At 43.4% G+C, this 27,950-nt stretch overlaps 2 protein-coding genes across 4 annotated transcripts in view; one reads left to right on the top strand and one right to left on the bottom strand.

Moving 5' to 3' along the window:
• Positions 1 to 27,950, top strand: part of LOC122616086 — a 33,097-nt gene that overhangs the window by 1,027 nt on the left and 4,120 nt on the right. For 2 of the 3 annotated variants that reach the window (XM_043791371.1, XM_043791370.1), the window contains exons 2-4: positions 5,235 to 5,729; positions 21,720 to 21,943; positions 27,767 to 27,911. In XM_043791371.1, coding sequence (XP_043647306.1) covers positions 5,447 to 5,729; positions 21,720 to 21,943; positions 27,767 to 27,911 — 652 coding nt within the window. In that variant the 5' untranslated portion in view covers positions 5,235 to 5,446. Of the gene's footprint in view, positions 1 to 5,234; positions 5,730 to 21,719; positions 22,165 to 27,766; positions 27,912 to 27,950 lie in introns of those variants that run through there. The other variant, XM_043791372.1, reaches the window with a different exon arrangement.
• LOC122616085 (gustatory receptor 68a) lies at positions 12,917 to 14,074 on the bottom strand. Its single transcript, XM_043791368.1, has one exon. The coding sequence runs from the start codon at positions 14,072 to 14,074 to the stop codon at positions 12,917 to 12,919; it is 1,158 nt and encodes a 385-aa protein (XP_043647303.1).

Genomic DNA, 27,950 nt, shown 5'->3' with positions numbered 1-27,950 from the left:
CACACACTCGCACATGCCAGGGTCAGGTCAGGAAGTGTGGTAATGGAGGATTATTCTGTTGCTTGCCCCACAACCCCCTCCCCACCCCCTCCGTTTTGGATTTTCTAATTTATATTTTTTGTTCGACCAGGTCTTTGCCAAGACTCCCCGACAGGTGATTTATTTCTGTCCGCACTCCATAAAGCCCAGTAGTTCTCACTGCAGAGCGTAATCCCTGCCACAACTCGAGGGGCCCATGCAATAACAGTCAGGATTCCCTAAATGGCACGGTAGTGGATAACAAGGATTTCACAAAAAAAACCATATATGTATGTACTTCTGTTGGAATATAAAAGCGGTTTTATCAATAAAACCAAAACACATGTGTACATACATACATACATATGTTTATCTCAAAGCACTTTTGTAATTAAAATATTTTTGTAGGGCCAACAGAGGATTAAAGAGTAAAGATTTTTTGATCGTCTATTACTTTGAATAAACTCAAACTAGAATTTAATGGAGATTGTATATTTAGAGCCATTTTATTTAAGTGCTAACGTTCACAAACTTTTTTGGAGATAAGGAAATTGCAGATAGTTAAATTTAAACCGCAGAGCGGAAGAACGCTACTGCGCTGTTGTGGTGGACATGCCACTCCAAGTGCCTGGACCAGCCAGGCGTATTAATCATTAGCCTGACCTCGACCCTTTGGAACCAGCCCCTGAATTCACCCGGGGCATTGGGTGAAGGGGAAATCAAGTTGATGGGGCTGTCAGCTTATGTGCTGCGCTGGGCACAAATGAGAAAACTGCCAACGGCTAAACATAAAAATAAATAAATAAATTTGATTGCGATTGCGGTTTCTTGTCTGGTCTTGGACGTGGACTTCGGCCCCGGGCTGGTCCCCACCATTAATCTGTCGCTGGGATTTGACCGAAAGGCAAATCGAGGGCTTTGATTTTTTCGTACTTCGGCTTCCGATTGCTCTTGTCATCATTGTGGCTGCTTTTTGCGTCTTGGGATTGTCTCAGCTGTCACTCGTTAGGATTTCTTGTCAACACCCTTCCTCTAAAGCCATATCCTAGGCTCCATCCCACCCACAGTCCGCCACATTCACGGTTTGTCATCGCAATCGCCATGGCAGCGCAATCTCATGATTTGGCACTTTTGGGGCTTAAGGAAATGGGCATCATGAGTGGCAGAGTGAAGGGTTTTGTTAACACACCATGAAAGCCATTTGTGGAGCTCAAAATGGAAAAAGTATTTCAAAAATAGCTCACTCCCTTTAAATTGCTACTTTTAAAATGATTTAAAATATTACATTTAAGGAATACTCCTTGGCTAACGGAATAAATTTAATCATTTTTATTGATATACAGTCGGAATTTCTTTAAATAGTAGCGCAGCACTCGTATAAGCCCGCATGATTTTAAGTGCAAGGAACCATTGCAAAATGATCCTGTAGACACATCATGGAAAACCCATAAAAGGACTAAATGCAGCAGAAAATGACTTCAAAAATACACGCAAGCATGTTCCGCACAAAAGAGCTAAGCGAAAGCGATGGCCAAAACAATGCGGCCATCTCCTTGCCGCTCCGAAAAAAAGAACCGCTTCATGCCACAGAAATTACTCATACGCCGTGGAGCACGACTGCACTTACCCATAGTGACGTGTTTCTGTTCCTGCTGTTGTCGTTGTTGTTGCTGCTGTTGTCGCTGTTGGCAGCCCGGTTCCGTATTCAGCAGACAAATAGACATGCCCCATGCAGACGTGAGTCAGACGCGGACGGAGACTAACGGACACGGACACGGACACGGACGCGGATGCGGACGGACACGGACGGACACTGGAGGCCAGGGACGGGCGGACGTGCGGATAGACGGTGAAAAGCGGTTGGCAAACATGCATGCACCAAGAAAAATTGTGATAGCCGAACAATGTTATAGATACAACAAATCAGAATTATATTATCTCTACGAACAAAAAAGGGTATTTTCGATTTTGATTAACCCAGTGAGGCACAGTGCTTTTCATATTTTTGTTGCATTGATACCTTTTTTTCTACCTTTTTTTTTTAAAATGAATTTGGGACATGGTAGTCTTTTCGCTTTGTGTAAGCGGGTGGAGAAATATGCGAAATCCGTTCGCATTTGATGGCGGGTGCTGGCGAAGTGTTGCCAACATAAAACACTTCGCCGCCATAACGTAATTTCTTTTGTTTATAACGTCCTGCAGTTAATACATTTGCATTGTGTGTGTTGCCGAGGTGTCGGCGAATGCTCCCCCTCCCCCCCGCGATTTCAGCCCCAGGACAGCACAACAAAGGGTATCCCTTCGAAACTCCCCCTTTCGAGCATTGTTGCCACTGCTTTTACCGCCCTCACTGCCAATGTTTTCCTGCGTCGTATTTACTGAAAGCCAAAGTGAGCGTTTTTTGTGTGCTTTTACTGCGCTGTCCAAAATGGTTCAGGTGTGGAGCAAACAGGATTTAATGTCATGCATTGTGCATAAATATTTATAAAGTCACAAAAAGTAGTTGGGAAACTCTGTACAATGCGTATAAAATGTAACTTAAACTGTTTTCAAAGTGTGTTATATGTAGGTTAATGGCTTAAATATTTATTTTTCTTTAAACAAAATAAATCAGTTAATATTTGAACTAAAATATGTACAAATATGTATCTGCAAAGGGTCCCTAATTCAAAGGATACTATCAAAAAGAATGCACCATTTTCTTGAGTGCATTCTCAAACATTTTTCGAACAAGAGTTTCTCAATAAAAGCTAATGACAAATCGCCATTAGCAATGATTATTTATGTGCCCAAAAATAATGGATCTGACAGGCGATACCAACTTCGCCCTAGAAAACCTTCCATTCATACTATCATTACATCCAAATCCTTTTGTCTTGCCATTCTAGAGGAGCTCCATAGAATATGGTAAATAGTAGAACGCACTCGGGCATCAAAATCAAACAAAAGATTGTATATCCAGAAAGTAAAAAAAAACCAAAAAAAAAACCCTACGAATGTGGGCTCCAAAGCGATTTGACGATGAAACCCCACAGGGCCATTAATTGTATGTCGCCTAATTTTTCTTCACAGTTACGTCGTGTTGGCCATTTTGGCCATAGTTTCAGTTGTTTCTGTTGTTAGTGTTATTGTTCCTGTCGGAACTGTTGGCCATGTTTCCCGGGGAGCCGCAGCCCGGCAAAGCGGCTTTTGTTGCGTTTCAGCCTTCTTTGTGTTGAATTGCTAGTGCTGGTAATTTATGCGGCTTCGCATTCCCGCCACTCTTCCACTTTTCCATTTTCCCACTTTTCCACATTTTCCACTCTCCCACATTTTCCACACACCATTTCGCTGTGGAGCAACGAAGCGGTGGCTGAACTCCAACTCCATTCGGCCAGGTCAAAATTATTCGCTTTGATTTGTATTTTCCGATTTCCGAATTTGTAAATTAGAGGGCAATCAAAGCGTAAACTTTTATTTCACTACGCACGAAATTGGTCGTCGCTAACTGGCAAAATGTATCCTCCAATGTCCTTTCAAAAGCGATTTTCTCAACTGCCCAGAAAATTGGTTGCCATGGCGGCCAGGACAATAACACAAAAAAAAAAGGAAAAGGAACAAGGAAAATAGCAGCCATGGAAATACATGTCCTGTATTTCGTATACACCTCCTTTTATGTGCACACTTGTGTGCAAGTGTGAATATTAGGTCACTGATTGTGTGTGTGTTTGTGAGTGTGTTTTTCCTGAAAAGCGAATCGCTGTAGCTGGATTTCCTCGCTTGGGTATTTTATTAATTGTAGTTTTCCTTGCCCAACATTTTGCTGCTTGTCTTCAATTGTTTGCTGTTTCGTAAAAACTTTGGATACACATCGAGTTTTAATCACTAAAAGTTTTGCAAAGTACTTTTTGTCTGCCTTGGCTTAATATGTTTTCGTTTACACTCTAGCTGTTTTCAAATATATTTAGGTGTAGCTTATATGATGCCTATGACAATATCTAGTTATGTTCTCAAAAGGGAAATCTCCGTAAATCGACGCTTTACTTTGAACTTAAACTATTCCATGTCTGTTCCGCTCGTCCAACATAAGATCAAGATGTTGTGCTGGGCATTGGACTTTATAAAAATTAAATTTATCATGGGACCTGGCCGTACACAAAGCCACCCGTGGGGAGATGCCAAGCACAGCAAAAAAGTGGCTCACAAAGGAGGACAAAGTGAAAAGCTATAATCAGATTTAATTAAACACGAAATTGGAGCGTTGGCTGGATGTCAGGCACGCCAGAATGTGTGTGTGACACGGTCACTGGCCAAGTCCTCCGATTTGGCTGCGGGTCCTAGTTTCAATCCAATATGAAAGTATAAGAGTGTATATGGAGTCCATGGATGTGGCCCAGAGATATACTGATATACTCGTATATGTATGTATATGTTGCATTCTTTTTTGCAGGCTGCCTCTGATTTCTCATTATTATTTCGCTTTATGTGGAGCAGCTGGCGACGATTTCTAAGTGTGATAAACTTGCAACCGAAGCCCCACGGCGTTTTCCATTCCATGGCGCTCCATTCCCCAACGGATAAGGAACAAAGTGGAGCAGCTGGGCAGTACTTGGGAATCAACGCCAGCTCCTTATTACATTTTAACACCAGCCCACACGTCCTTTATTCTTTTGTGAGTGGGTGTGGGAGGGCATCTCCATGGGGCGACAATGTATTCATGGCCTGCGCTGCCATGATAAACCCATCCACACTGCGTATGCGTAATATTTCACTTTACATGCACTTTTTAGTGCGAGCCACTGCTCCTGCACTCACCCAGTGGCAAAATTTATGCATTGATTGCCTCGATTTATGCGATGTCTTAATGCTTCCAAATATTGACCCAGTGCAGTGGGCATTGCGATGGGGGATTAAGCTGAAATGTAATCAGATTATGAGACCTCTTACTTTAATATCCTCGTAGTTTCCCAAGAAAAAAACACTTCTGTTTAATCATTTTTAAGGACAAAAGTTAAAAAAACTAGTATATATGTATGTATATATATATATATTTAAGCCAGCATATTTCTTTGGCTTCCCCGAATGAAAATACAGAATTGTCATAGCAGTGGGAAATTAATTTCAGTGACCATTATCCATTACCGTCCGTTGGCCGCAAGCTGTTGCCAATTGCTTTGGCAATTTTGCCAGACACCAAATAGCACTTTTTCCCTACTAAATGCACTTTTTGTTTGCAGAGTGAAATTGGAACGCTGGCCGAAACCCGTTAATCTCCAATGAGGCGACACATTCGGGAGAAGGAAAATTCATAAATGAAAGCTTCTAATTGCCGGAGAATGACAAACGCGACAAGAAACCATCGCGAGCGAACAAAAGCGAAGCCAACTTTTTAGGCAGCCCGTATAGCAGAAGCGAAAGCCACGAAAATTGAGCCACCGAAGCTTCGGCGATGCTGTTGATGCCCACATCCTGTGGGCCGGGTCCACCCACCGACCTCGGCCTCACGTCCTCGCCCACTCTCGTCCCCTCCTGCCCCGCCCGCTCCCGCATCCCCAGGCGAGCGGCAGATGATGGTGAACCGGTCCGGCGGTCAGGGACCCTAACCCAAAGGCAAAGTTCTGGGTCGGGATCGGGGTCGGCCATTCCCCAGTGGCTGCTAATCCTCATCGGACTCCTCGCCATTCTCGCCCAGACACCAGGCAGCCAGGTGGCCGCCGAGAAGAGTAAACACTGTGAGTACACATTTTTAAAATATTTATGGCACAATAGATTTATAGCTTCTTACTTGTTTAACTGTTTTGAAATGAATTCGTTGTAATTGAGCACTTGATTTTTTAAAGTGAAACTCTGATACAGTTTTAAAATGTTCTTCTTGAAAAACTTCTTGTTCTTCTTGTTTCTTAAAACTATTTTTGCTTATCACCAATATGTGCTATTGAAATACAAAACTACATATATCCTGGCATTGGCATTTCGCCACTTTAGACGAGCATATGTACGAAGAGCACATTATCCACCGTCCATAAACTTTGCTCGTCTTGTACAATGCAATCTGTGAACAGCTTAGTTTTATGTTTTTGTGCGATTTCCTTTGCTCGACAATAAAAATTTGTTTGAGCAAATGTAATAAAAGTGCATTTAAATGTTGCCGAACGGCGAAAATCCGAAAAGAAATGGAAATCCTCGAACTATAAACATATAAAAACCACGCACTCACGCAAATGTATATAAATTCATATATGGTGGTGCGATAACATTGTGTGGCACGGCTTCTGTGGTAATTCATTCACTTCCTGCATATATTGTTTATGCGGCAAATAAACAGAAAATAAATACACATTTTTACGATGCAATGTCAACGCGCATACTGAAGTATTTACATGTGTACAAAAGCACGTGCGATGACACATATTGGGGGCCATTGTTTTTATGTGCATCATAAATTGGATAAAGAATTTGCCTTGCGAAGAATGGAGGAGCTACAACTTAATTAAAACTTGGGCTTAAATTATTGTAAAAACGCAGAAACAGATAGATTAAAAACAGACTAGAAAGTATCAAAATTACTGATTGTTTGCGCTGTTAGCTATTTCACCACCATCAAACATAACGAACTTAAAGTAATAATATATTGTCCGTCTGGCCAGGAAAGTAATTTGTGGCTAACAAGCCTGGCTGCGGAAATAGTCCGATTATGGAGCGGTGTATATACGGTTTCCCCGATACGCCCAAGCCGAGAATGGTGACCGCGATTGCCGACCCATGAAATGGAATTACTCGGGCGCAGCGACTCCGTGTGCCTCGCAGTCGAGCAGCTTGAGTTGCGGCGACGAACGTTGTTGGCGCAAATTATTTCCGTATTTTAGCATTAAATCATAATTAAAATTTGAAGTAAAACAACTTACATGCCAGCAATTGGGGGCGCCGCCTCCTGCTTTTTGCGCAAGGCGGAGTTGCTGCAAAAGTTTGCCAGTCGAGGGCGCTGAAAAAGTTCGTTGCATACTTATTTGGGCCCGTTTCCGGTTTGCTGCTGACGCGGCTGCCACTTCCACAGCATTTCCCGCCCTTTTCTCTTCGTGATTGCAACGCAGCCTAATTGCAGCCTCCGCGGGAATATATATAGGGTGACAAGTGTCGATGCTAACTAGCATTTGCATTTCTGCGCACTCAACATACACTAGTTTGATGATATACAAAAACATAAAATTTTGTATTATATTGCATTAAGTTAATCCTAGGGAAGGTAGTAAAGTATTTGCTTGGATAGGAATTAATTAGGTAGGAAAGGAATGCAATTCTTAGATATTTTATTTAAGAACCTGTTTAGTGGCCCCAACAGACTTTCCACCTCGTACCACTGTGCAACGCGCTGAGTTCGTTTTTCCTGCTCATTTCCGGGCGACGCTTAGTTGCACTCGCTGTTGCTTCAGTTCCTGCCCCTCGTCCTGCTCGTGTTCCTCCCAGTCCTGCGCCTGCTGCTCCTTATTTGCTGTGGTCACACACACGCCGACTCCGACTCCGACTCCAAGTGAAACTCAAACGCAGACACAAACGAGAACCGCAAAAGCCACCTCCCATGGCATCCCTTCGCTGTCCCCAGCAGACTTGTGGCCCACGTGGCGTGTACTTAATTTCCCATGCTCATCGCCGTTAACTTTTTTACCGGCCACATACTTACTGCCTGATTCCCCCTCTCCCCCCTTCCTGCTGGCTGCCAACTCCTTTTACCCCCAACTTATTTCGCTGTCGAGCAGCAGCAGCATTGAAGACTTTTCAACTCGTTCAACAAAATTTTGCACAAAAGTTTCATAATTAATTTCATGTTAAGTGGCAATGCGAGTGGTGGGCGTGGTCATGCCCAGCCAGCCCACATTTCCATTTAGCCCCATTCTACTACTACTGGATTCTACCATCCTCTCCCCAAAAACACAAAAAAAAAACATCCTGGTCTGGTGTCTTTAATTTGAATTGTCATTTCCTTTCTTCAGCTCTCGAAGCAGCCACTTTGGTGTCGTCTGCCAGGCATCCGGTTGGTGGTCACGCCCACTCACTCCCACATCCTTCAGCCGCCCCCCTTAGACCCTTATCCCCTCATTTCCACCCTTTACCCCATCTTACCCCCATCTGAATGCGGTCGCACGTTCAACTTGATTAGCGCAACTTATAATGAGTCGCACGGGCAGGGAGGCAGGCCAAACTTGTTGGCTCTCACTCAAATTCCATTCTGCCAAAACACTTGCAAACGGTTGCTGTCGTAAGTAAATGTGTACGCAGGCATATAGATATTTGCCTACATATATAAATAAATGTGTATAGAAGAGGTTTTTCTGGGGGTTTTCACAGGCATTTGCAAGTGGTTCCCATAATTACTTTGTGTGAGCTCTTCATGCTGTACTATATCTACCAAAAACTTTGCAACTGTCAACGAACCGGAACTCTGCTTTCCATTAGCAATTATGTGCGTAGTATTTGCACGTAATTATATCACAATAACACCATGTCACCATATCACCATATAGTTACAAGTATATCACTTTGGGTCTCGCATTTTGATAATTGGATTACTCTCAATTTAGTCAAATGTGGCGTGTGTTCATCGATCGGGCTTGTTGAGTATGAAACACCGAATCCAGCTATTTAATCCATTTTGTTGCCACTATAATTAAATTCATTTACTAATTGGTAAACCCAGCTTTGTGCTGAATCAAAGTTATTTAGCCCCAAACTTCCCCAAACATTGAAAATGTTGGTAAATAATATGAAAGTCCAGTCAATACTGCAGTACTTAGCCAAGTGCCTATGCCAGACTCATTTTGTAGATTTAATGTGAACATTGTTTTCGATTCTCATTGAAATGCGTATATTTTGACAAGGGACACTGTCATGCGTTTTGTTCATCATGTCCAAAATCCCTCATCATTTCTCGCATCCAATTGTGCGATTCTTGCAATAATGGGAACATTATACAATTTTGAAAATATGTCACGTTGCCGTGATCCAACCCCAGCTCCCCAAAAATTTCCCCTGGAATCCAACTCAAACAGAAGCTGATGGCCAACTGCCAATAAATTTGTGAGAAAAACAACTGTCGACGACGAGCAGGACGAAGAAGTGGCATAAAACTTTTGCTTTTGCTTTTGCTCTTTGTGTGGCATAAATATGAATGAACGGATTTGGACTTGCGGCTTGGGGGCAGGAGGTTCCTAATGGGTAGGGGAATGGGAATGGGTATGGCAGTGGGACCAACTGGTCCACTGCGGCATGAATGCTCCATCCCGTCGCCTACATACAAGTATACCAAAATGAGTTTCGCCCGAGAAGGAGGAGCCCAATGCGGTCTTCCCACGTCAGCGGTTGAATTCACAAAGGCAAAAGGGCTGAGGGACTAAGGGGATAAAAGGGGCTAAGGGGATAGAAGGGGCAAGGAGCAGGGACTTTCCATGGGCAATAAATTTTAATTTTCCCCAAATCCTTGCGCATACGAAATGAGATTTGTAACAAGCCGCAGCAATCATCTGGCGGCGCTTTCCTTTCGCTGTCTAAAAAACTTCCCTAAGTGAGGAAATGATTGTCTGGCAGATCTTGATTAATTGTGAGTGGCATTATTTGGCTTGCACGCGGCAAAAGCCTTAACCCCTTTATGTCAGATTTAAAACGGATCAAGCTTTAATATTAAAGCTGAGGTATTTTGTATACGCAGTATTCTAGATTTTCTTCTTAAAGAATTTTACTATTGATGCGATAGAGTTTACTTTAAATTGGAAAATGGTGTTGTAATGTGCCACCTTTGAGCAGCTTGTTTCCCATCACAGCAGCTCCGCTAATAATCATAAATCTTGGCCGAGTGGCGATGACTCAGCTGCTTAGCGATCCTTGGAGAAGTCGGACAGGTCACAGTCAAATGCGCAGATAAATGTTTATGGAAGATAAATTGCAGCCAGCGGATAGAAATCGGGCAACGCATAATAAATTCCATTTGTAGTTCGCAACTGGGAGCGAAATTTTCCCGATGTCGAACTTTTGCGAGGAAGCGATGCCAAATCGAGTATTGATGCGTTGGCATCCCGCGGCATGGTGTCATTGCCAAAAAGGACACCCCCACCCCACCTGATCCCCCTTTTCAGTTGGAGCAATTGGAGCAGCGAGCCCCAAAAACAGCGAACAATGAATTCTCGTTCGATGCGAATTGGTTTTGTGAAATTGTCCACGAACGTGGGCGGATCATTTATCAATATTTCCGCTCTGCTGCTGGAATTGGGAGTAGGTAATCGCTTATTATGCGAAATCGGTCGATAAATGCAATACATATGTATGTACGTACATATGTGCCCGGTTTCCAAATTTAATTTATGTATGTATTACCACCAAAAATAGAATCCAGTATGGTAGCGCAATACACAGTCTGTCAATTGCGGGAATTGGGTTTGACAAATTGAATTTCGTGGAATTGGCAAACTTTTGACCCATTTTTAATTGGCTTTAAAAGGCTTCCTTTTTGTCAACCAATCGGCATTTATTTGCTCGTTCATGCTGGTGCAAATAAACTGTAATTTATTTGAAAACTGATATATGCCCATTGCGGATTATACTCGTAAACTATTGTGGTATTGAAGAAGTGTATTATTAACTTGTAGTCTTGGCAATGCAATTTACTAAGGTTTTAACTTATTTTATAGTATATACAAACGAAAATCTGTTTATGGCGTGGACCGATTTCCTAAGCTTACTAGATATTGATTGGAGAAAATCTGATCAGCCAGTTGCCCCTTTTAATTTGGAAACCCTAAAGCCCCATCCACAACCCTCGAGTGCTGCATTGATGGATTCCGAATCCGAGTCCTGGCGGAGCGAAGAAAGAGGGAAAGTGTGCGAAACGGGCCACAAAGGGGCATAAAATGAGTTGAACATTCCGGGCATTGTGCCTTCAGTTAAGCACATGAATCCCTTTTGTAATCAAATGCACAGAAAATTGTGTTCTATTCAAGAGAAAGCCACTACGAGTCCCAAGCCTCTTTCGTGTCGTCATCATGGGCATTGTATTGGCGCCGTATTCTCGGCCAGGCATATACATTTATACTCATATATATGTATATATACATATCTGTGTCCTGTATCCTTAGTCAAGTTAGTGTGCGCGTGATCCACTTACGCGTTGCACGGAAAATCCACGCGCCACGCCGCCCAAAAAAACAAAGCGTCGAAATTATCGTCCGCAGCCAAGATTCCGGTGGGGGGCGGAGCGGTGGAAGTGGGCGTGGGCGTGGCCGGTGGCTGAAGGAAAAATATTACAAGAAGCGCCTAGACAATAGCACCGAACTAAGTAAACAACAATAATAAAAAGCAAGAAAAAATGAAATGAAATAAAATAAAATAAAAATAATAGAGAAAAGACGCAGCACCAACAATGGCGTAATAAACTAACGGTGGGGCTAAGCTCGCTGGGAAAACTATGCAAAAAGTTTTCGCTTTGTTTCCCAGCAGCAGCAGCAGTAGCAGCAGCAGCAGCAAAAACGGAATTAATAAGAGGAAAAATGATTTTCGAAAAATATATATATTTAAGCCGCCGCCTCATAGGCCAGTTAAGACCAGCCAAAGTCCGGCCCAGAAGGCCAGTGCGAAATTTAATTAAGAATTTGTGAGTGGGCTAAAATAAACAAACAAAAGGCCCACAGGACTTTCACATCCAACCGGATATCCGGGGGCTCATCTGGGTTTACCTTCTCGTTCCGGAAATGATCGGCTCCCCGGCAGATTGAGCAGCCCTTCGATGGCCGCCTGACAAGTTGATAGCTCCTTGACAAGTTCTTAATGAAAAGTTGAAAAGCGCGCATAATTAAACTGCTTTTTGCCAGTGCAACTGGCAAAGTTTACCCAATCAGCAAAAACTTAAGCGATTCTGGGGAAAAAAGAACGACTGACTGCAAAGATAGTTTCTTTCTTATCGTGAGTAAATGGAAATAATTGCGTAAAAGTTCAATTTAAAAGTAAAAAACCAACTAATATCTTAGTTATTTAAAAAAAATAATTATGTACTAAGCTTTGATGTGAAAAGTTGATTACAAATTGTGATAGCTCCATAAAGTCGTAGTACCAACAGAAAGTTTTATTTCTCGAGTGCATCTTTCAAGCAACCAAACTAAATGTTTAACGAGAGTCATTTGGCAGAACTTTTCAGTTTTACCATCGATTTTAATAAAATTTCACTTCAAAAGTCCGAGCTATCGCTGCTGAACTGTGCTGAAAAAAAAGTGAAATATAAATTCCGAAACTTTTGACTATTCAAACATTTTGACAAGCGACAATTCGCTTGATTATTGCCATGAAATGGAAGGAAAAAGGAGGAAGACGAGCGACAGGCAGACTTGGGTGAATCTTATCGTCTGGCCCATTTGGGGCATGTCCTTTTCGCCAGCTCGTGCTTGTGGACGTTTCGCCCCCCTTCCCCTTTTGGCCGCTCCATAGTTCCTTCATTAGTTTGGCACTTCATCTTGGCTGCACGCTCGAGTGCCTCTGGTCTGAGGTTGCCACATTCTGAGAAGTGACAAAAGTTTAATGATGCGTTTAAGTTGCACGTGGCATGCCCCTTGGCATCCACCGCGTTCCCACGATTTGATGAGCTCTACGCATTGCAATGTTTGCTTCCTTCCTTTTCCCACCGGCAGCAGGAGGATTGGAAATATTGCAGCTGTCAGCTTGAAATTGATTTCCATCACGAGTCATCCACACAATTTACGGTGTGGGTATTGAGGGGGGTCACATGGGGTATTGGTATCCATAACACAGAAACCCAATTTGCTCACTCCCTTGTGGGTTTTCTATTAGCTGCTTTTTGATTTAAATAAATTAAACCTTTTAATAAAACATCTTCAGATACAATAAATTAAATTAAAATAATGCAATGCTACAAAAAAACTGACTCTTAAGCCTGGCTAATGTCTTCCACCTTGGAGTCCTCCAGCTGCTTAAACTGGATGAGAATCACCAGATAGGTCGTAACAGCCGAGAAGATCTTGAAGAGAGTGGAGTTGTCGATGGAGAAGAATCCGTAGGCGGTGAACTGCAGATCCTGTTTGATGCTCTTCGTGAGGAACTTGTCGATGAGGTTCTGGAACTGCCTGCTCTTTCCGTAAATCCTCGCCAGGATCTGTGCCGTGCCATTCACCTCGGATGCCAGGCAGTCGCATGCGCTGCAAATCACAGTCATGGTGATGGTTTCGGCCAAAACCCAGATGCATGACAGTCCAATGGTATCAGCCACTTCTTCTTTGGATCTCAACGAGCCGGCGGTCAATGTGGCAAAGGCCAAGTAACTCTGATTTGTGACCGTATAGAAGGAGAACCCGAAGTAGAACAGCAACGAAACTCCGGCCACACAATTAATATTCTCGGTGATGTAGCGGAATTTGCAGAGCACCTCTATCAGGTTACTCAACTCACGCCAGTTGTCCATGTGAAGATTAAACGTATCCAGTTTCTGGTTAAGAAACACAATTCTTTGTGCCAAATTCATCATCAGTGTCCTCAGATATAAGGCCAAGAGAGTGGAGTATAGCAGCTGGAGAAAGTAGATCACGAGCAGGATGATCTGCCTTTTGAGGCCAATGCCACTTCGATAGTGAATATAGTAAAAGGCCACAGCGAGGACACCTGCTGCTCCGGAGGTGACCAGGATGGCCAGATGGCGACAACTGTAGTTCTCCCGGAAACCATTGGCCAGCAGGAACTCATCGATTTTGGCCACATCGCGAAGAGCGCGAAAGTGTCTAGACGCATTCTGCACACTCGATAGTACCACCATTGTATAGCTGATGATGCACAGAAGCGTCTCGATGGTCCTGTTGATCTCCTCGGTGTCACCCTGGGCACTGGCCACCAATCTGTACTCCCTGGAGGCGAAGAGCACATCCTTGCCGAATGCCAGTGAGCTGAGCAGTATAATCAGCGCCACCAGACGTCCATACCAGCGACCCCATCCTCCCAAGCGAAAGCTATCCTCGACGTCTCTACTATAGAATGGCAGTATAGCAAAGATCTGCGAGGGCCAGGATATAGGCCAAATGTCCTGGAAGATCTTCATATCGGTGTGGTGTGTTTTGCTTCAGTAACTGAAATGTATCTATCAATTTGAGGGCTCTATTCATTAACTTAGTGGCGGCTTGCTCTATTTGTAACTTTCATTAGCTGTCATAAACAGAAAATGAACGTAATAATACGATGCCATTAAAAATGTATGAGCATTTCATAGAGTGAACCTTAGTTGTACAAGTAACATTTCGTATTCTAGTGTTATTTTCTTGAGTTTCCAATAATTTCATTCATTTTATTTGACCAAATCATGACTGATGAGTGGACTAAGTAGTTCGGGTGGCAGTATTACAATCATTGGGTAATTACGAGCTAATGCGACCTGTCATAATGGCGGACTGACATAAATATCCGCGAAACTTAAAAGCCCGCTCCTATGTGCCACGTAAATAGCCCAATTACTCTGACAAGCCGCCGGCGGCGGACGCAGCTCAATGGGCCACATGAATGGTTTGACGGACACGGATGTTCCGGCGACCAAATGAAACGACAGGATGCAGGGAGACTGAATGGGGATTATGCTCATTATGCAAACGCCTTCGACGGATGAGCTGGATGGACGAAGTCGTCCGGGCGAAAGGCATTTACTTCAATTATTTCATTAAAGCAGCGACAGCAGCGACAAAAGACCAGAGGCGTCATCTGGGAATCCTTGTGGCCATCGCCAGCCATCGCCAGTGCCTCCAAGATGCCATCGAATTTTGGTGGCGCTAATGGAGCGTGTGAGTCCGGCACCAGATGTCGATGCCAGCAGCTACAGCTTAGTCAACTGAATAGAGCGTAGGTTGTGCCACAGTGCACTGGAAACAATTCTCTAGTAACTACGTTGCCTAATAAAAGAGTGCTTAAAATTTGAAATTGTTGTTAAAAATACAGCAAATGGTATCTCTTTGAAATTGTTGTTAAAAATACAGCAAATGGTATCTCTAAAATCTTTAAAACTGGATAATTCATCCAAACTTTTATATTGTGTAATTAATCTCTTTCTTCCGATTTCACACCCATTTTTAAGAGCCACAGTGTATAGTTGCGAGGGCAATGACTTTACACGAGCGTCGAGGGTCACTCGGGGCCCAGTAGAATTCAATATAGGAGCACAGGAAATTCATTGTTTAACCTTTGTTGCTTAAATTGCTCAAATTCCTGCCATTAGTTTGACAAACGAGCCAGCGAAATTATTTTGTTGCAGCCAACTTGCCGGGCACATCCGGAGTGAAAGAGGCGGCGGTGGGCTAGTGGACTGGTGGGCGAGTATGATCGAAAACCGAACAGATTTCGGGCCAAAGTTTTTGCCACAGCAAAAGCAGAGCAGAGCAGCACAAAACCAACTTTGACCCCCAAAAAAACCAGCTACCTCCAACCCATCACTACCATCTACTCCATGCAACCCACCCACGAAACTTTCGTCCAATCCTCGCTTTGGGGCACGCACTAAGCTTGCCCCGGTTGCGGTTACTTTACCTCCAGCCATCCAGGCATCCAAGCATCCAGCCATCCATTGTTGCTACTACTCCTTGTGGCATCCACCATCCACCATCGACCATCCAGCAGGCAGCAGCCAAAATCCAGCATTTACGGTGGGCATCCTCGGTTATTCCATTGCTGCAGATTTATTTGTGGTTTTGCATAATCACTGAAAATTAGTTTAAAATATTTACATTAAATTTGCATCACGATGTCTGGGAATTCTGAGCTGCAGGAAATGCTAAGCATAAGCCCTTAAATGGGCATTACCATGCTGACCGGATTCTGGGAAAATTTTGTGAGTGAAGGCTAATTAAGAAGACCCCTTGATTAACTAATATAAATAAAAGCCCCAATGCCGTAACAGCCATTTTCTATGAGATTTTAGTCTGTGTGAGATGTTTGTAATTGTTAAAAGGGGGCGGTTACTTCATATTAAGTATACGTTGTTTGTGCTTGCTTAGATGCGCTTATAGATAAATCAAGTAATGAACTGAATATTTTACGTACTGCCATGAGTACCTAAACAGCCACCAAAGTAGCTGAAAAACTTTTCAAATTCATCCGATGCCCAAAAAAAGTTAAAACTGATTTAACCACTTTATTGAACCAGCAACTAAAACATGAAGTTCTACTCATATATTTTGTTTTCCCAACCGAACTTTTCCTGAGCCAGCGAAATATTTGCCCAAGCATCTTGGAAACTTTCTCTAATCACAGTTCGGCACAAAGTTAACTTCATCAAATAAACTTACCGTCCATAGTTGCACTACACCTGCTAGCGTATTTGCAATGCTCAGTGATTATCCTTGGGAATATCCTTTGGGAAACGCGTTAGCTGGAACTCTCTTGTTTACGTGTGTCAACGAATATAATAATTCTCAGCCGGCAAGGCAGCTAGCTTCGTTCTATATTTGTCTATACTCTTAAGGTGTCGTCATTGGCGATGACTCGTATTCGAGGAGAAAATGGCACAGAGCAACACGCAAAGAAAAATGATTCAAATTGAAGTGAAATATTTAAATGAAATATCTGCATTAAGTCTCTTAAGTTATTAGATTAAACTTGAGTGCTATGACCTAGGATCAAGACAAAATTATATTTTATTGAAGGCTACATGAAATATGTGGTATTTATAAAGTTTAAGGTTCTTTTTAAGTTTAAGGTTCTTTCTTGTGAATATACATTCCTGGTTTTTCCCTGTGCAACTGGGGATTGCTTTATTTGCGAAGGTCGGTTCATGCGTGTGACTGTGCACAAAGGAAAAAGGAAAAGGGAGGAGCACAAAGTTAGAAAGCAGAATAAACATCATTTTCCAGCCAGAGTCAACGAAGACATCTAGTGTCCAGGGAGGCGAATGGCGAAAGAACTGCACGAGGAGTTCTGGAGTTCCAAAACGCATTTAGGACCACCAAACACTTCCGGCATCCCTTTCGCCATCCTCGACCGGAAGCATTAAGCTGCCGAATGGCTTCTCCGCCAGCAATGCCCACTTCCAATGCGATTCCGAGTGCCGCGAGTTATGGTGACGACCTGCAACTTGGACGTTTGCAGATTGTTTGCGAATTGCCACTGGCAATTGGGGGATTTTAACCATCGTGATAACTCCAAACTACAAAAAGAACTGCAAAGAAAGGTACTTTCGTGGGGTGTCTCGATTGGCAACATCGAACGACTTGCGTCGCCTTGAAAACAGATTTTTTGGCATTACTAGTCGATTAATAACGCCGGGAGACAGAGCTGCCAAATTAATTATAGCAATTTTAATCCCTTCGGCAGTGGCTCAGCTTTAGCAAATAACAGTCCGAGCGGGTAATCCCGGCCATTAACTAAAAAATTGGCTTCAGTGGCAGATGAGGCTCAGCCTCAGTTTCGGATTTGATATTTTCATGAGCACGCTGGCCGAGATTGAACATATACTTTTTTTTTGCGAGCCATCTCCCTTTTGATGTGGGACACTCTCAGGATTTAAGCCTGGTCTTATCCCTAATTTCAAGCAGGCCATTTTCCTGTGTTTCTGCTGCCCAGCCATCAAAACTAATCCCTGCCCCCCAGTCAGAGATCCCATCCCAGATCCGAGTGGTTATCCCCGCTCTGTGCCTTGTCGTTATCTGCTGTTTTCTGCTGCTACCCATTTATTTTTTGCTCTTGTTCGCAGCGAATGCATAAACAAATTGAAGATAAACATACTTATGTGTGTATATCTGTATGAAAGGGCACTGAAAAAAAGATATAGCAAGTATCTATGGAATATACAAATTTTGATAAGAAAATGTTTATTTTCTTTATCTTTTATGATAAAAAGAAATAAGTATGCATCTAAAAATCGTAAAAAGTGATATATATTTCACTTATTGGTACCAATTTGTTTTGAGTGCATGCACTTTGGCTCATGGACGAGCCGAACTTGAAGCATGTTGCAATTTCAGCCAACAGATCCGCGAATCCGCCTCCTCGGCAAATGGAATTGTTTTCCCTGAAGCTGCCAGCATTTGTGTCAGAAATGCCTTAATTTATAGAAAATGTATCTGCTGGATGGGAAACGACTTCATCTCCATCACCATCACCATCGCCATCGCCATCTCCATCCCGGGGCTGCCATGAATGTCACATGGGTTTCAACGTCCTGCGCGGCTTTCGTTTGTCTTTCACTTCACACAGAAAACCCGACAGCCCGAAGGCAGCCACGATTTGCTCTTGTCCTTCGCCCAACTCCCCCCAACTTCCCCCCTGCAACTCGCACTCCATCCGAATGTTGCCGCCCCCACCCCCACATCTATCTCGGTATATCTCCCATCCCCGGGGGGATCAGCGCAGATGCATGATAATCCCGATACGTACGTACATGGGGGGTAAACACAGCCAACTAGACGCCACTCCTCGCCAGTCCTCGCCAATCCTGTCCAGAAATGATTGAGGGATTTCTGGCCGCCTAGGAGCCAATGATAACGAAAGCGGCAACCAAGCACTTTGCGCTCCATTTTCACTCCACACAACGTAATTGATATTTTACAATTGTCTCTGCCGGTTCATTTCCTTGGGCTTTTGTCCCTTGTTCCCTCGTCTCCATGTTCCCGTGTTCCCTCGATCCCCGACCCCACATCTACATGGCAAATTGTGCAGAAATTCTATTTCTATTCCCCACTCCAACCTCCAACCCCCTCAAGTTGCCATATGCGATGCAGATGCAGATATAGATATAGATATAGATACGGATGCGGATGCGGATACAGATGCACATGGATCTCGGTGCTGGCCCATTTGTCGCTGTCGATGTTCCACTCCCCAGCTGGGTGAAATTATTCAAGCAGCAGCATCTGCAAGTGAATTTATCCAGACCAAAAAGGAACTCCGGTAGCATAACTTCTGAAATACATAGTCAGAGATTTATCCAGAAACTCGTGTAACTTTTCAAGGCTATCTGATGGATCAGAGATAACTTCTGGGAGGAAAAAATATAATATATTTAGATAACTATTTTGTTAAGTACTTATTATTCTTTTAAATAAGTAAGAAACATTTATAAAACTGGAATAGACTCTTATGCAACTAGGCTAGAATTTTAGTTACTGAACTACCATACAATCCCTTAATATTCCCTAAATGAAATTGAATATAGTCCCAAATATTTTTATTTATATTGTGCTCAGCGTGTTCTTGAAGTACTTTGTTTTATTTATTAAAATCGTAATGAAAAAGCCATTAGCCCGTCCCAAAGCAAACTGACCACTATGTTACGGCCATATTTCGTTGGTATCATGATTGTTAACCATTACTTAACGCTAATCTGCTAATCCCTCGTTAAGGCCATGACTCGTGAGTTATTTTCCCTGGCTTGTTTATTCACTAGAATGTTGAATGTTGAATGTTGAGCAAAGTACAGAACACAGGCGGAATAGCTACCTCCAAAAATTTCCACTACCGAAAAGGCCACGGAAAATTACTTACCAAGTGGCTTGCGGCCAATTTGTGCAGGTGGCAATGGAGGTGGTGGGCGGCACCACGCCACGCCCCCTTTGCCACCACCCACTTTACGCCCAGCTCAGCTCTTTGGTACACTCGGCTATTTACTCTGCCGGAGATCAAAGCGAAATGTGTAACGAAATTGCCAATTACATATAAAGCAAAAGGAACTGTCTACCTAGTCAGGGAGTTAGGATCCGTTTTATTTGGCAGCGATGCACAGGGAGAAATTCAAAGCCATATACTTTAAATAAAACTATTGCAGTTATTAATTTTATTATAATAATGTTATATGATAAGAACATGGTCAATAAGCTTTGAAAAGAGGCATGCCCGAAAAAGTATGCTACATATTTTTATAGAGTGAGCGGTTGGTTTTCCTGTGCAGTTTCGCTCTGTGTAGAGAAGCAATAGGGTCTAAAACAAAGGGCAGCCAGGGCTGTCAGCAATTCAATCCAAATTGTGAATTCAATTTTGAAGTTGGCAACGCGGCGAGGACAACATTTGTGACCGAAAATGAGGCATTTTGCAGGGCGGGGCAGCCAGCAGCCAGGAGCTCACATGATGGCACTTTTTGCCCATCATCCGCCTCCTGTGACGGAGGGCGTAAAACGAATTTGTAGTAAATTCCTTGGGTTTGCTCCTGCTCCTGGTCCTACGGCTGCTCCACATCTCTCTCCCATCTGGCCAGGATGCGGCGTCATCTTTTCGTGTGCGTTTTATTGGGGCCGAAATTGAATTAGTGCGGCGGCGGGAGCGGAAGCGGTTGCTAGGCAGGAAATTGCCTGAAATCAGGCGCACGTAAGCTCGAAGGGGGGTGTCCCACTTAAACCCAGACCCACACACATACACTTACATTATTGTGTTTCATTAAAAATCAGCCCGATGTCCTGCGTCGGTTTTATGGTATGGCATAGGATGTGGGATGTGGGAGAGTACGAGTCGCTGGTTCATTTGCATGCCACGATGTCCAGAGGAGCAGCAGCTCCTCCAAATGGCTCTCGTTTCATGTTAATGCATTTGGCACTTAAGCGCCATAGTTTGCGCCATCAAACTAATTAAAAGTTGCTTAAATAATGCGATATTATTTTCGCATTGCCGCCCGCCTGCAGCTGGCTTCGACTTTCTGGCGCTCTCCTCCGGTCGTTGAGGTCGTTTTGATTGAGCCGCGGCAAATTAAAAGTTCAGCAGCGAAAACTGTCCCCCTTGGACCGTTCAAACTTATCACTGAAAGTGGCGAACGTTGGCAAAGTTCCTTTTATTAGATAGAAATATCTCTGGGAGGCCAACTGGAACTTTTCCTTCTTTGAACCCATTCCATTATTTTATAGCTTCAAGCTAAGTTTATATGTGTCAATTAAAAGCTGTTTTGCTATCCTTAGACTTAATGTTTTTCACTAAATAAATTATGATAAATTCGCTGGCTTATAAAAAGCTTTCTTGCTTATAAAAACATCTACTTTAACTAAAGAAATAGTTGGAGAATTCTACTTTTATCGACTTTGATTGTTTGTGTTTAGCTAACACTTTTTTAGAGTTCCCTGTGCGAGTACATTAGGTATTAACGTGTGCGTTGAATTCCTGATCAGGCATTATGCAAATCATCCACAGCATCCAGTTGCCGAACTGCAGTTTGCAGTCGACTGCAGTTTGCAGTCTGCAGTCTGGAAAGGCATAATAAACGCAACTGGTGAGCTCGGAAACATGTGCAAGCAATACGCGAAGCGAAGCGTAAATGAATTTTTCATCCTTCCATTAAAATTTAAGTGCACATTTTCCGGCGCAGCGCACGAGACGCCGCAGCGCCATTAAGCCAAAGGAAGCTGCCAGCGGAGACGTCCTGCAGATTTCTGTGGCAAGTGCTGTGCTCGAGGTCCTGGCTGGAGCAGTCGAGTTTATCCTTTATGCGGGCTATGGAAATATTAAATATAATAAATGAAGAACACAGCAAGACGAAGATGCCACAAAATTAACAAATAAAGAGGGCACAAACTTGACAAATGGTTACTAGTTTAATGTTATGAGATAAATATTATCTATACTGAGTACTCTATATAGACTTTTCCAAAAATGATTAGCTTTGAGCTGTTGCTAAATAGGATCCCCTTTGTTGAAATCATTTTACTAATGTTTCTTTACTAATGTTTCTAAATTGTTAGGATATATGTATATATTAGTTACTAAAAATGTATTTCTTCCGTTCCTTGCAGACTACATGCAGTCGCTGTGCAAGAACCACTTCCTCCAGCAGCTGTACCGCAAGATCGATGGAGCGGTGCTCTGGTCCCAGAACGAGCGGAACCTGGACTGCATCATCACCTTCCAGACGCACTCGGTGCTGCAGCGCTTCATGCTCCGCTTCGACATGCTGCAGTTGGACTGCAACGATCACCTGCTGGTCTACGATGGAGCCCACGCCGTCGCAACGCCCAAGGTGAGTCCCTGGATTCCGTCTCCAATTCCTCCTCTGGCTGCGGTAATTATGCCGACATGGCCATCTGCCTTCGTGGAGTGTATACGTATATACATACGTATATATTCGTGGGCGATACGTGCCGCACATTTTTATTAGCGAAATTGCGCATTTGCATATGCAAATCGAAAAGGCAATGTGAATCTGTTCTACGGCATTTTACACCCATGACGGTTGAGACGGGTACATTTAAGGAAAATTTTAATAATCAAAGATATTAGGAAGTTTCTGATAACGCATTTAGTTATTCAAGTTATATTCAAAGCAGCTTTCATCATATTTCAATCAATATCACGTTCACAATGTTGTAAAAATCAATACCTCATCAATATTTCACGTTTTATTTAAGAAATAAGCTTCAAGGATTTCTAGATCAACTATATTATTTTCTAACTATTATTCAATGAGGACAGTTTCGTTTGGTATACCAAAGTATAGAAGTCAAACATAATATTGTCATATTTTCAAAGTAAACATACTTAACCTTGAATTGGATGAAGAAAACGTCGAAAATATTAGAGAGTGTTCAGTTTTCCACCAGAATTCTCATAGAGAACAATATAAAGTGTTTCTATAAATGTGTGTGAACTGTTCGCTCAGTGCATCGATGCACCAGCAGCTTATGGATTCGCCTGGAAATGGCTAATCACATGAGTGAGTCACCCAACGCCGTGTGAACAATTAAATTGCGGCAGGAACGCAGTCGGAGTTTGCCACTTGTGCCACCTACATGTGTATCGAATTGCTGGGAGGTGAATTCACGAGGATGGAGCGGTAATTATGTGCATATGTGGGGGAAAGGATAGGATAGATACAGGGAGAACTGTGGATGGATGTGGGCTTAGTGGTACAGTAGATTGAATTATTAGGAACTGAACTGTGAAACAGGCAATTCAAATTGGAATCACTCATGGCAGAACGATATGTATGCAAATGCGGATATATGCTAAGTGAATTAAGTGATGTTGCTTCTCCATTTTCGAAATCAAATAAAAGTCATTGATTCTCCTGCAGCATAGTGTGCAAATCAGATTTACCCCCATCTACATATCTCTCGCACTTTCTGTCAATAAAAAAATAAAAGCATCAGCCCACAGAAATATAAATATTTATTTATAGATTTTTGATTCGTTTGTTTAACCATCGGAAACACCGATGTGTTTACATGGGGCGGGTAATGTATATTTAATTTGTCCCAGATGGGAAAAGATACCATCCAGGCCATCAGCGTGCACATTCATATATTTGTATATTTGTATACCCACTTTCATTATGGAATCATTTGCTGCCGTAGGTGTGTATGTAAAAACACGAGTAGCCTAATATACATGCACTGCGCTGAAAAAGTTGTGCTGAAAAAACTCATTTTCATAGTTTGCATTTTAGCATAACATGTTTGTTCGATCATATTCATGTTGGAATAAACAAAACCTAATCGTATTCATTGTTTGAATAGATCAGCTCTCAATTCCTTGCTGAGTTCCAGTCCACTTACATCTCAGTTTGGGTAATGTCTTGTTAAAGTTGCGTGGAATTGGCCAGGGAGTGGAGAAGCCATGGATGCATTCCCCTATCGATTACATGCCACATCCCTGGAGCTGCACATCCCGGTTAAGCAACGTTTAAGGAATCCAATGTCGCCGCACATCCTTACGTATATGCAAATATGCGCTGGCATCACATGTCGATAGTTAAGGCCAATCATTGCTTAGTTTGCGACACTCGAAGGCGACTTGGGTGGATTGGGTGGTTTGGGGTGGTTTGGTTTGCTTGCTGGCTATACGAATGCACTGCAATTCGTGGGAGGGAGCAGGCGGAGATCTGGGGGCGTGGCAGCCGCAGCCACCGCATTATCCAGATCACGTTGATGCCTCTGACATTTTAGGTTCAATCCCTGCGGGGCTTCCGCTCAGCCAACATGGGATGCTCCACATACCCGGACACACATGCAGGCATAATTTTGTCGCTGCAACATTCGCAATGATGACAGCCAGCAAGGATGTTGGAAAAGTGGGTGGTTGGGTGGATTGGGTGGTTGGGTGGCTTGGTTCGGTTGCCACTGCGGCTGCAATGCGGCAACAGCTTCTGGTGGCGCTGCTGCTTCTTCTGCTGATAGCTCTGTGATTTTATCAGCAACAATTTCCATTTTTCATTCGCCACCACCCCCCAGCCTCCCTGCCTTGCCGCCCACTCACTGCATTATTTAATGCGGTCTGCGGGGGGTGGTGCGAGGGGTGGTGGGTGGTTGGCAAGGGAAAATGCAGTGCTGGTGGTTTGTGTGCAATGTGAGCCAAGGAAAGTGGCCACAAATAGAGCGCGCATAAGCCAAATCCTTTATTTGCCAAAGGAAGCTGCGACAGTGGCACTAAAAAATATGCATAAAAAATGTTCAACTAGAAAATTAGAAAAATGCCAGCCAAGGCAGCCTCACCTCCCCCCCGCGCTTTCACTCTCTCTCTATCTGGATTTTATCTCGGGGGAAAACCTTGAAAGTGCATGTGCCAAAGCTGAAAACAAAAATGTTTCAGCCGCTTTCTGTCGCCTGTGTGGCGCGCGACCCAATTTCCCATCTGCTGGTGGCTCTCGTGGATCTGGGGCTACTTGTCCGGACTTCGGAGCCAGTGACACTGGGCCACTGCCAAAGCGCTGTCATCTTCCAGGGAAAAGATTGAGTGCAACCAACATTTCAGCTGGTCAGATTAGGGCGTAAACTACGCTGTTTAGGGGATTTTCACTGCACAAAGGCATATCTTAAAAACCTAAATGAAATAATAATATTTAAGTTGGAAAAAAGATAGTTGAAAACACTAGCTATCTTAATAAAGAAATCTAACGTTAGCAACCGCAAATATTAAGAATATTACGTATACGCAAAGTTGGCTATCTATATTTACAAAACTATAGATCATTGGCAATGCTGAATAACACTGATTAACACTTCGCAAAGAGTGTAATTTGGACTCCATCTAAATCCAAAGAAGCTCATTAAAAATATGGTACAACTTCTGAAATAAACCTCGTGCTATAACCAGTAACAAAAGCTAAAGCTAAGAAGCAAGTCGAAATTGCAACTGAAACGAGGTCGTAAAGAAAGTAATTCCGCTGGTTTTTGCATCCCAAAAATAAGAGCCATCTTCGAACATTATTGAGCAGCACTCCGCAGAAGCCACATCAATATCGATGGCAACAAAATTAACCTTAATTATGAGGGCTCAGTGCTCGAGATGCCGTGTTCATGTGACAGTTATTATCCATGGAGGAGGGCAGTGATTTCCAGCAGGTTCTGCTCTTAAAAGGAACCCATCGTAAATAAGTTAGCAGGCGAATGGAAGGCCATAAAAGCGAAAGTATCGTAAAATCGTTCTGCCAAATCAGCGACGCCGTCGGAAAAGGACCACAACAAGGACAACCAGTGAGCTCAACAGGCGCCATCACTCAATGGGCCAGAAAAGAGGATGGAGATGGGCATGGGTTGGGGATGGGGATAGGGAACGGGAATGGGAATGGACGGGGCCACAACCTTAAATCAAACAAGGTCAGCACGCACGTACGCCTTCATGGCCAAAACAACGAGAATGGATGAGGCACTGAATCACCGGAATCGCCTCGTTTGGCCATTAGAAGGATGCAGTGCCGCCTGTCAAATTAAGACACTCTTATCGCCCATCAAGGATATTCATTTGTGGCCAAATACGGCTGCAATAAATATAATTATCGAAATATGCACATTTATTATATTTTATTTACGCCATATTATGACTAAGCTTGATACATTGCGATTAAGTCTATATGGTACCTACTAATTTAAAAACGTTAAACTAGAGACTCGCTTATTTCCGTGTAAGAGCATCATATTTTTAATAAGCCGGCAAGGATCCATTACCTGTTCAGTTGGCATCTAAATGGTTGCGATAAGCACCTTAGCGAATACATATATTTGTCGAGTGACTTGTTTTGCAGTCCCTCTGTGCATATTTGAAGATTCAGAAGTTGCGAATCAGACGACTTGCGGTATTTGCCACCTAAGCAGCTTTGTAAGTTGTCCGCCAGCTGGGGGCAGGATTGAAGCTGGCGAGGAGGTGTGTCGACCAGGATTTATGAATTTGACTTGAGTTGGGACCACTTTACACCACTTGCCGCCACTTTGGTGGCAGTGGCAGTGGCAGTGGCAAAAGTATGGAAATTCGCTCCATGCTGGCCACAGCAAAGGCCAAAAAAGCGGGAAACGAATACAATTTTACGAATATGTAAATAGTTTTTGACAAAAGAAGTTGTCACTGCATCAAGTTGGGCGGTGGCCGCAAAAATCCAAAATTAAAATTTTCCAGCACACACACACACACACGAAAAAGGGGCAAAGCCAAGCAAAAAGTTTGCATTTTCGGGCTGCAACAAAATTAAAATATGCCACAAAGCGCGGCACGTCGAAGATGCAGCAGCGGCAGCACACATGTTGGGGCACAGGACGAGGAAGGACCAAAAGCGGGGTAGCTGTGTCAAGAAAGGCAGCCACAGCAAAGCCTACGAATGTCGGGGGAGGCTATCGTGGCAGGAGCTGCTGGCAGGACGTTGATGAACCCCCAGTGGAACTTTCATGAGCCAAAGCCAACAACATTACAAATTTACACAGCTACGGGCGGGGGGGGGGGGGTTGTGCGGAGTGAGAGGAGTGGGAGGAGTGGGAGGAGTGGGCGGAGGTCCTGGTGATGAACCAGGCGACGTGACGCATACACGTGCCAAGCGTTGCGGGGGAAGCGGGAGAGGAAGAGGACCTCAAAGGAGGCGGAGACATCATCATCATTTTGCACTTTGCGGCAGTGACTGTGGCAGTGGCAGTGGCAGGGTGTCGTTGAGGAGGCTGGGAATGAGTATGCCGATAACGTGACCAACCAGCAGACGACAGTGGAAAAAGTTTGCCAAGCTCTGCAATTTAATTGCGGAATCAAATTAAATGCCTTTTGTGGCTCATCAATGAGGCAATGCAATGCCCTGAGTGTGCGAAAAGTTTGTGAATATTTCGCTGGAATTTTTTCCCCATAAATGATAACATCCTTCAACGAACGAAATTGCTGTCATAATCTAGAAACTCAAGTTATGGTTGCTATTACGCAGCGTAAATTATTACTGAGACACTCTGGATAAAATCAATATATTTCGAAAATATGTCAGAAAGTCCTAAAGAAAAGTATTCTGTGGAAGAATGCATCAGTGTGCGGCATGCAAATTCCTAGGTGTAAATTGGTCTTAATTTCCATTATGCCACGCAGACTGTTGCACACTTGCATGCGGGCCCAAAAGGCCAGGTGTCGTGGGAGCGGAATGTGATGCCACTCGAGTGCATCTTCCCTCCCACTTTTCCGCCCACCTTTCCGCCCACTTTTCCACCCACCTCATTGTTCCGATTGCAGTGCTCTGTGCAGGTACATATGCTGATGGGAAATTAACCACAGAATCAGAGCACATCAATACGTGGCCCGCAGTTTAAGCGGGTTTGCTGCTCTGAATCCTGCTCCTGGATGCCAATTCACCAATGGCTTCCGAATGCTTGTTCACTGGGAGAAATGGTGCTTTATTTTTCCCGCTTCTATTTAATAAATGCCAATTGCATTCTTGTTTCTTATATTCTTAAGTGAAGGTAGCAATGCAATAATGTCAAGTGAAAAGCTATAAATTTCATAGGATCATAACTCATGGGTGCCTTTTTGCATATGGGTTCTGTAATGCCAGTTACTGTAATTGATGAGTAGACAGCAAATACTAATTTGTGGATACTTTGGCTTGCAGATTGACATCTCCTGTCGGAACACAAAGAACACCGTCAACGCGCTCCTGACGCGCACGAACTTTGTGACACTGAAGTACGTGACCGATGGCTGGGGAACGGATGCGAACGGCTTCAAGCTGGTGATTACGTCGGTGAAGGATCCCAGTAAGTGCTGCAGTGCTGGAGTGCAGGAGGAGAAGGACG

Source organism: Drosophila teissieri, chromosome 3L (genome assembly GCF_016746235.2).
Source record: "Drosophila teissieri strain GT53w chromosome 3L, Prin_Dtei_1.1, whole genome shotgun sequence".
Classification (NCBI taxonomy): Eukaryota; Metazoa; Arthropoda; class Insecta; order Diptera; family Drosophilidae; genus Drosophila; species Drosophila teissieri.
This window is presented reverse-complemented; position numbering and strand designations above follow the sequence as displayed.

What these genes read in the sequence shown, in the direction of transcription:
- LOC122616085 (XM_043791368.1), bottom strand. Translation starts at nt 14,074, where the DNA reads ATGAAGATCTTCCAGGACATTTGGCCTATATCCTGGCCCTCGCAGATC.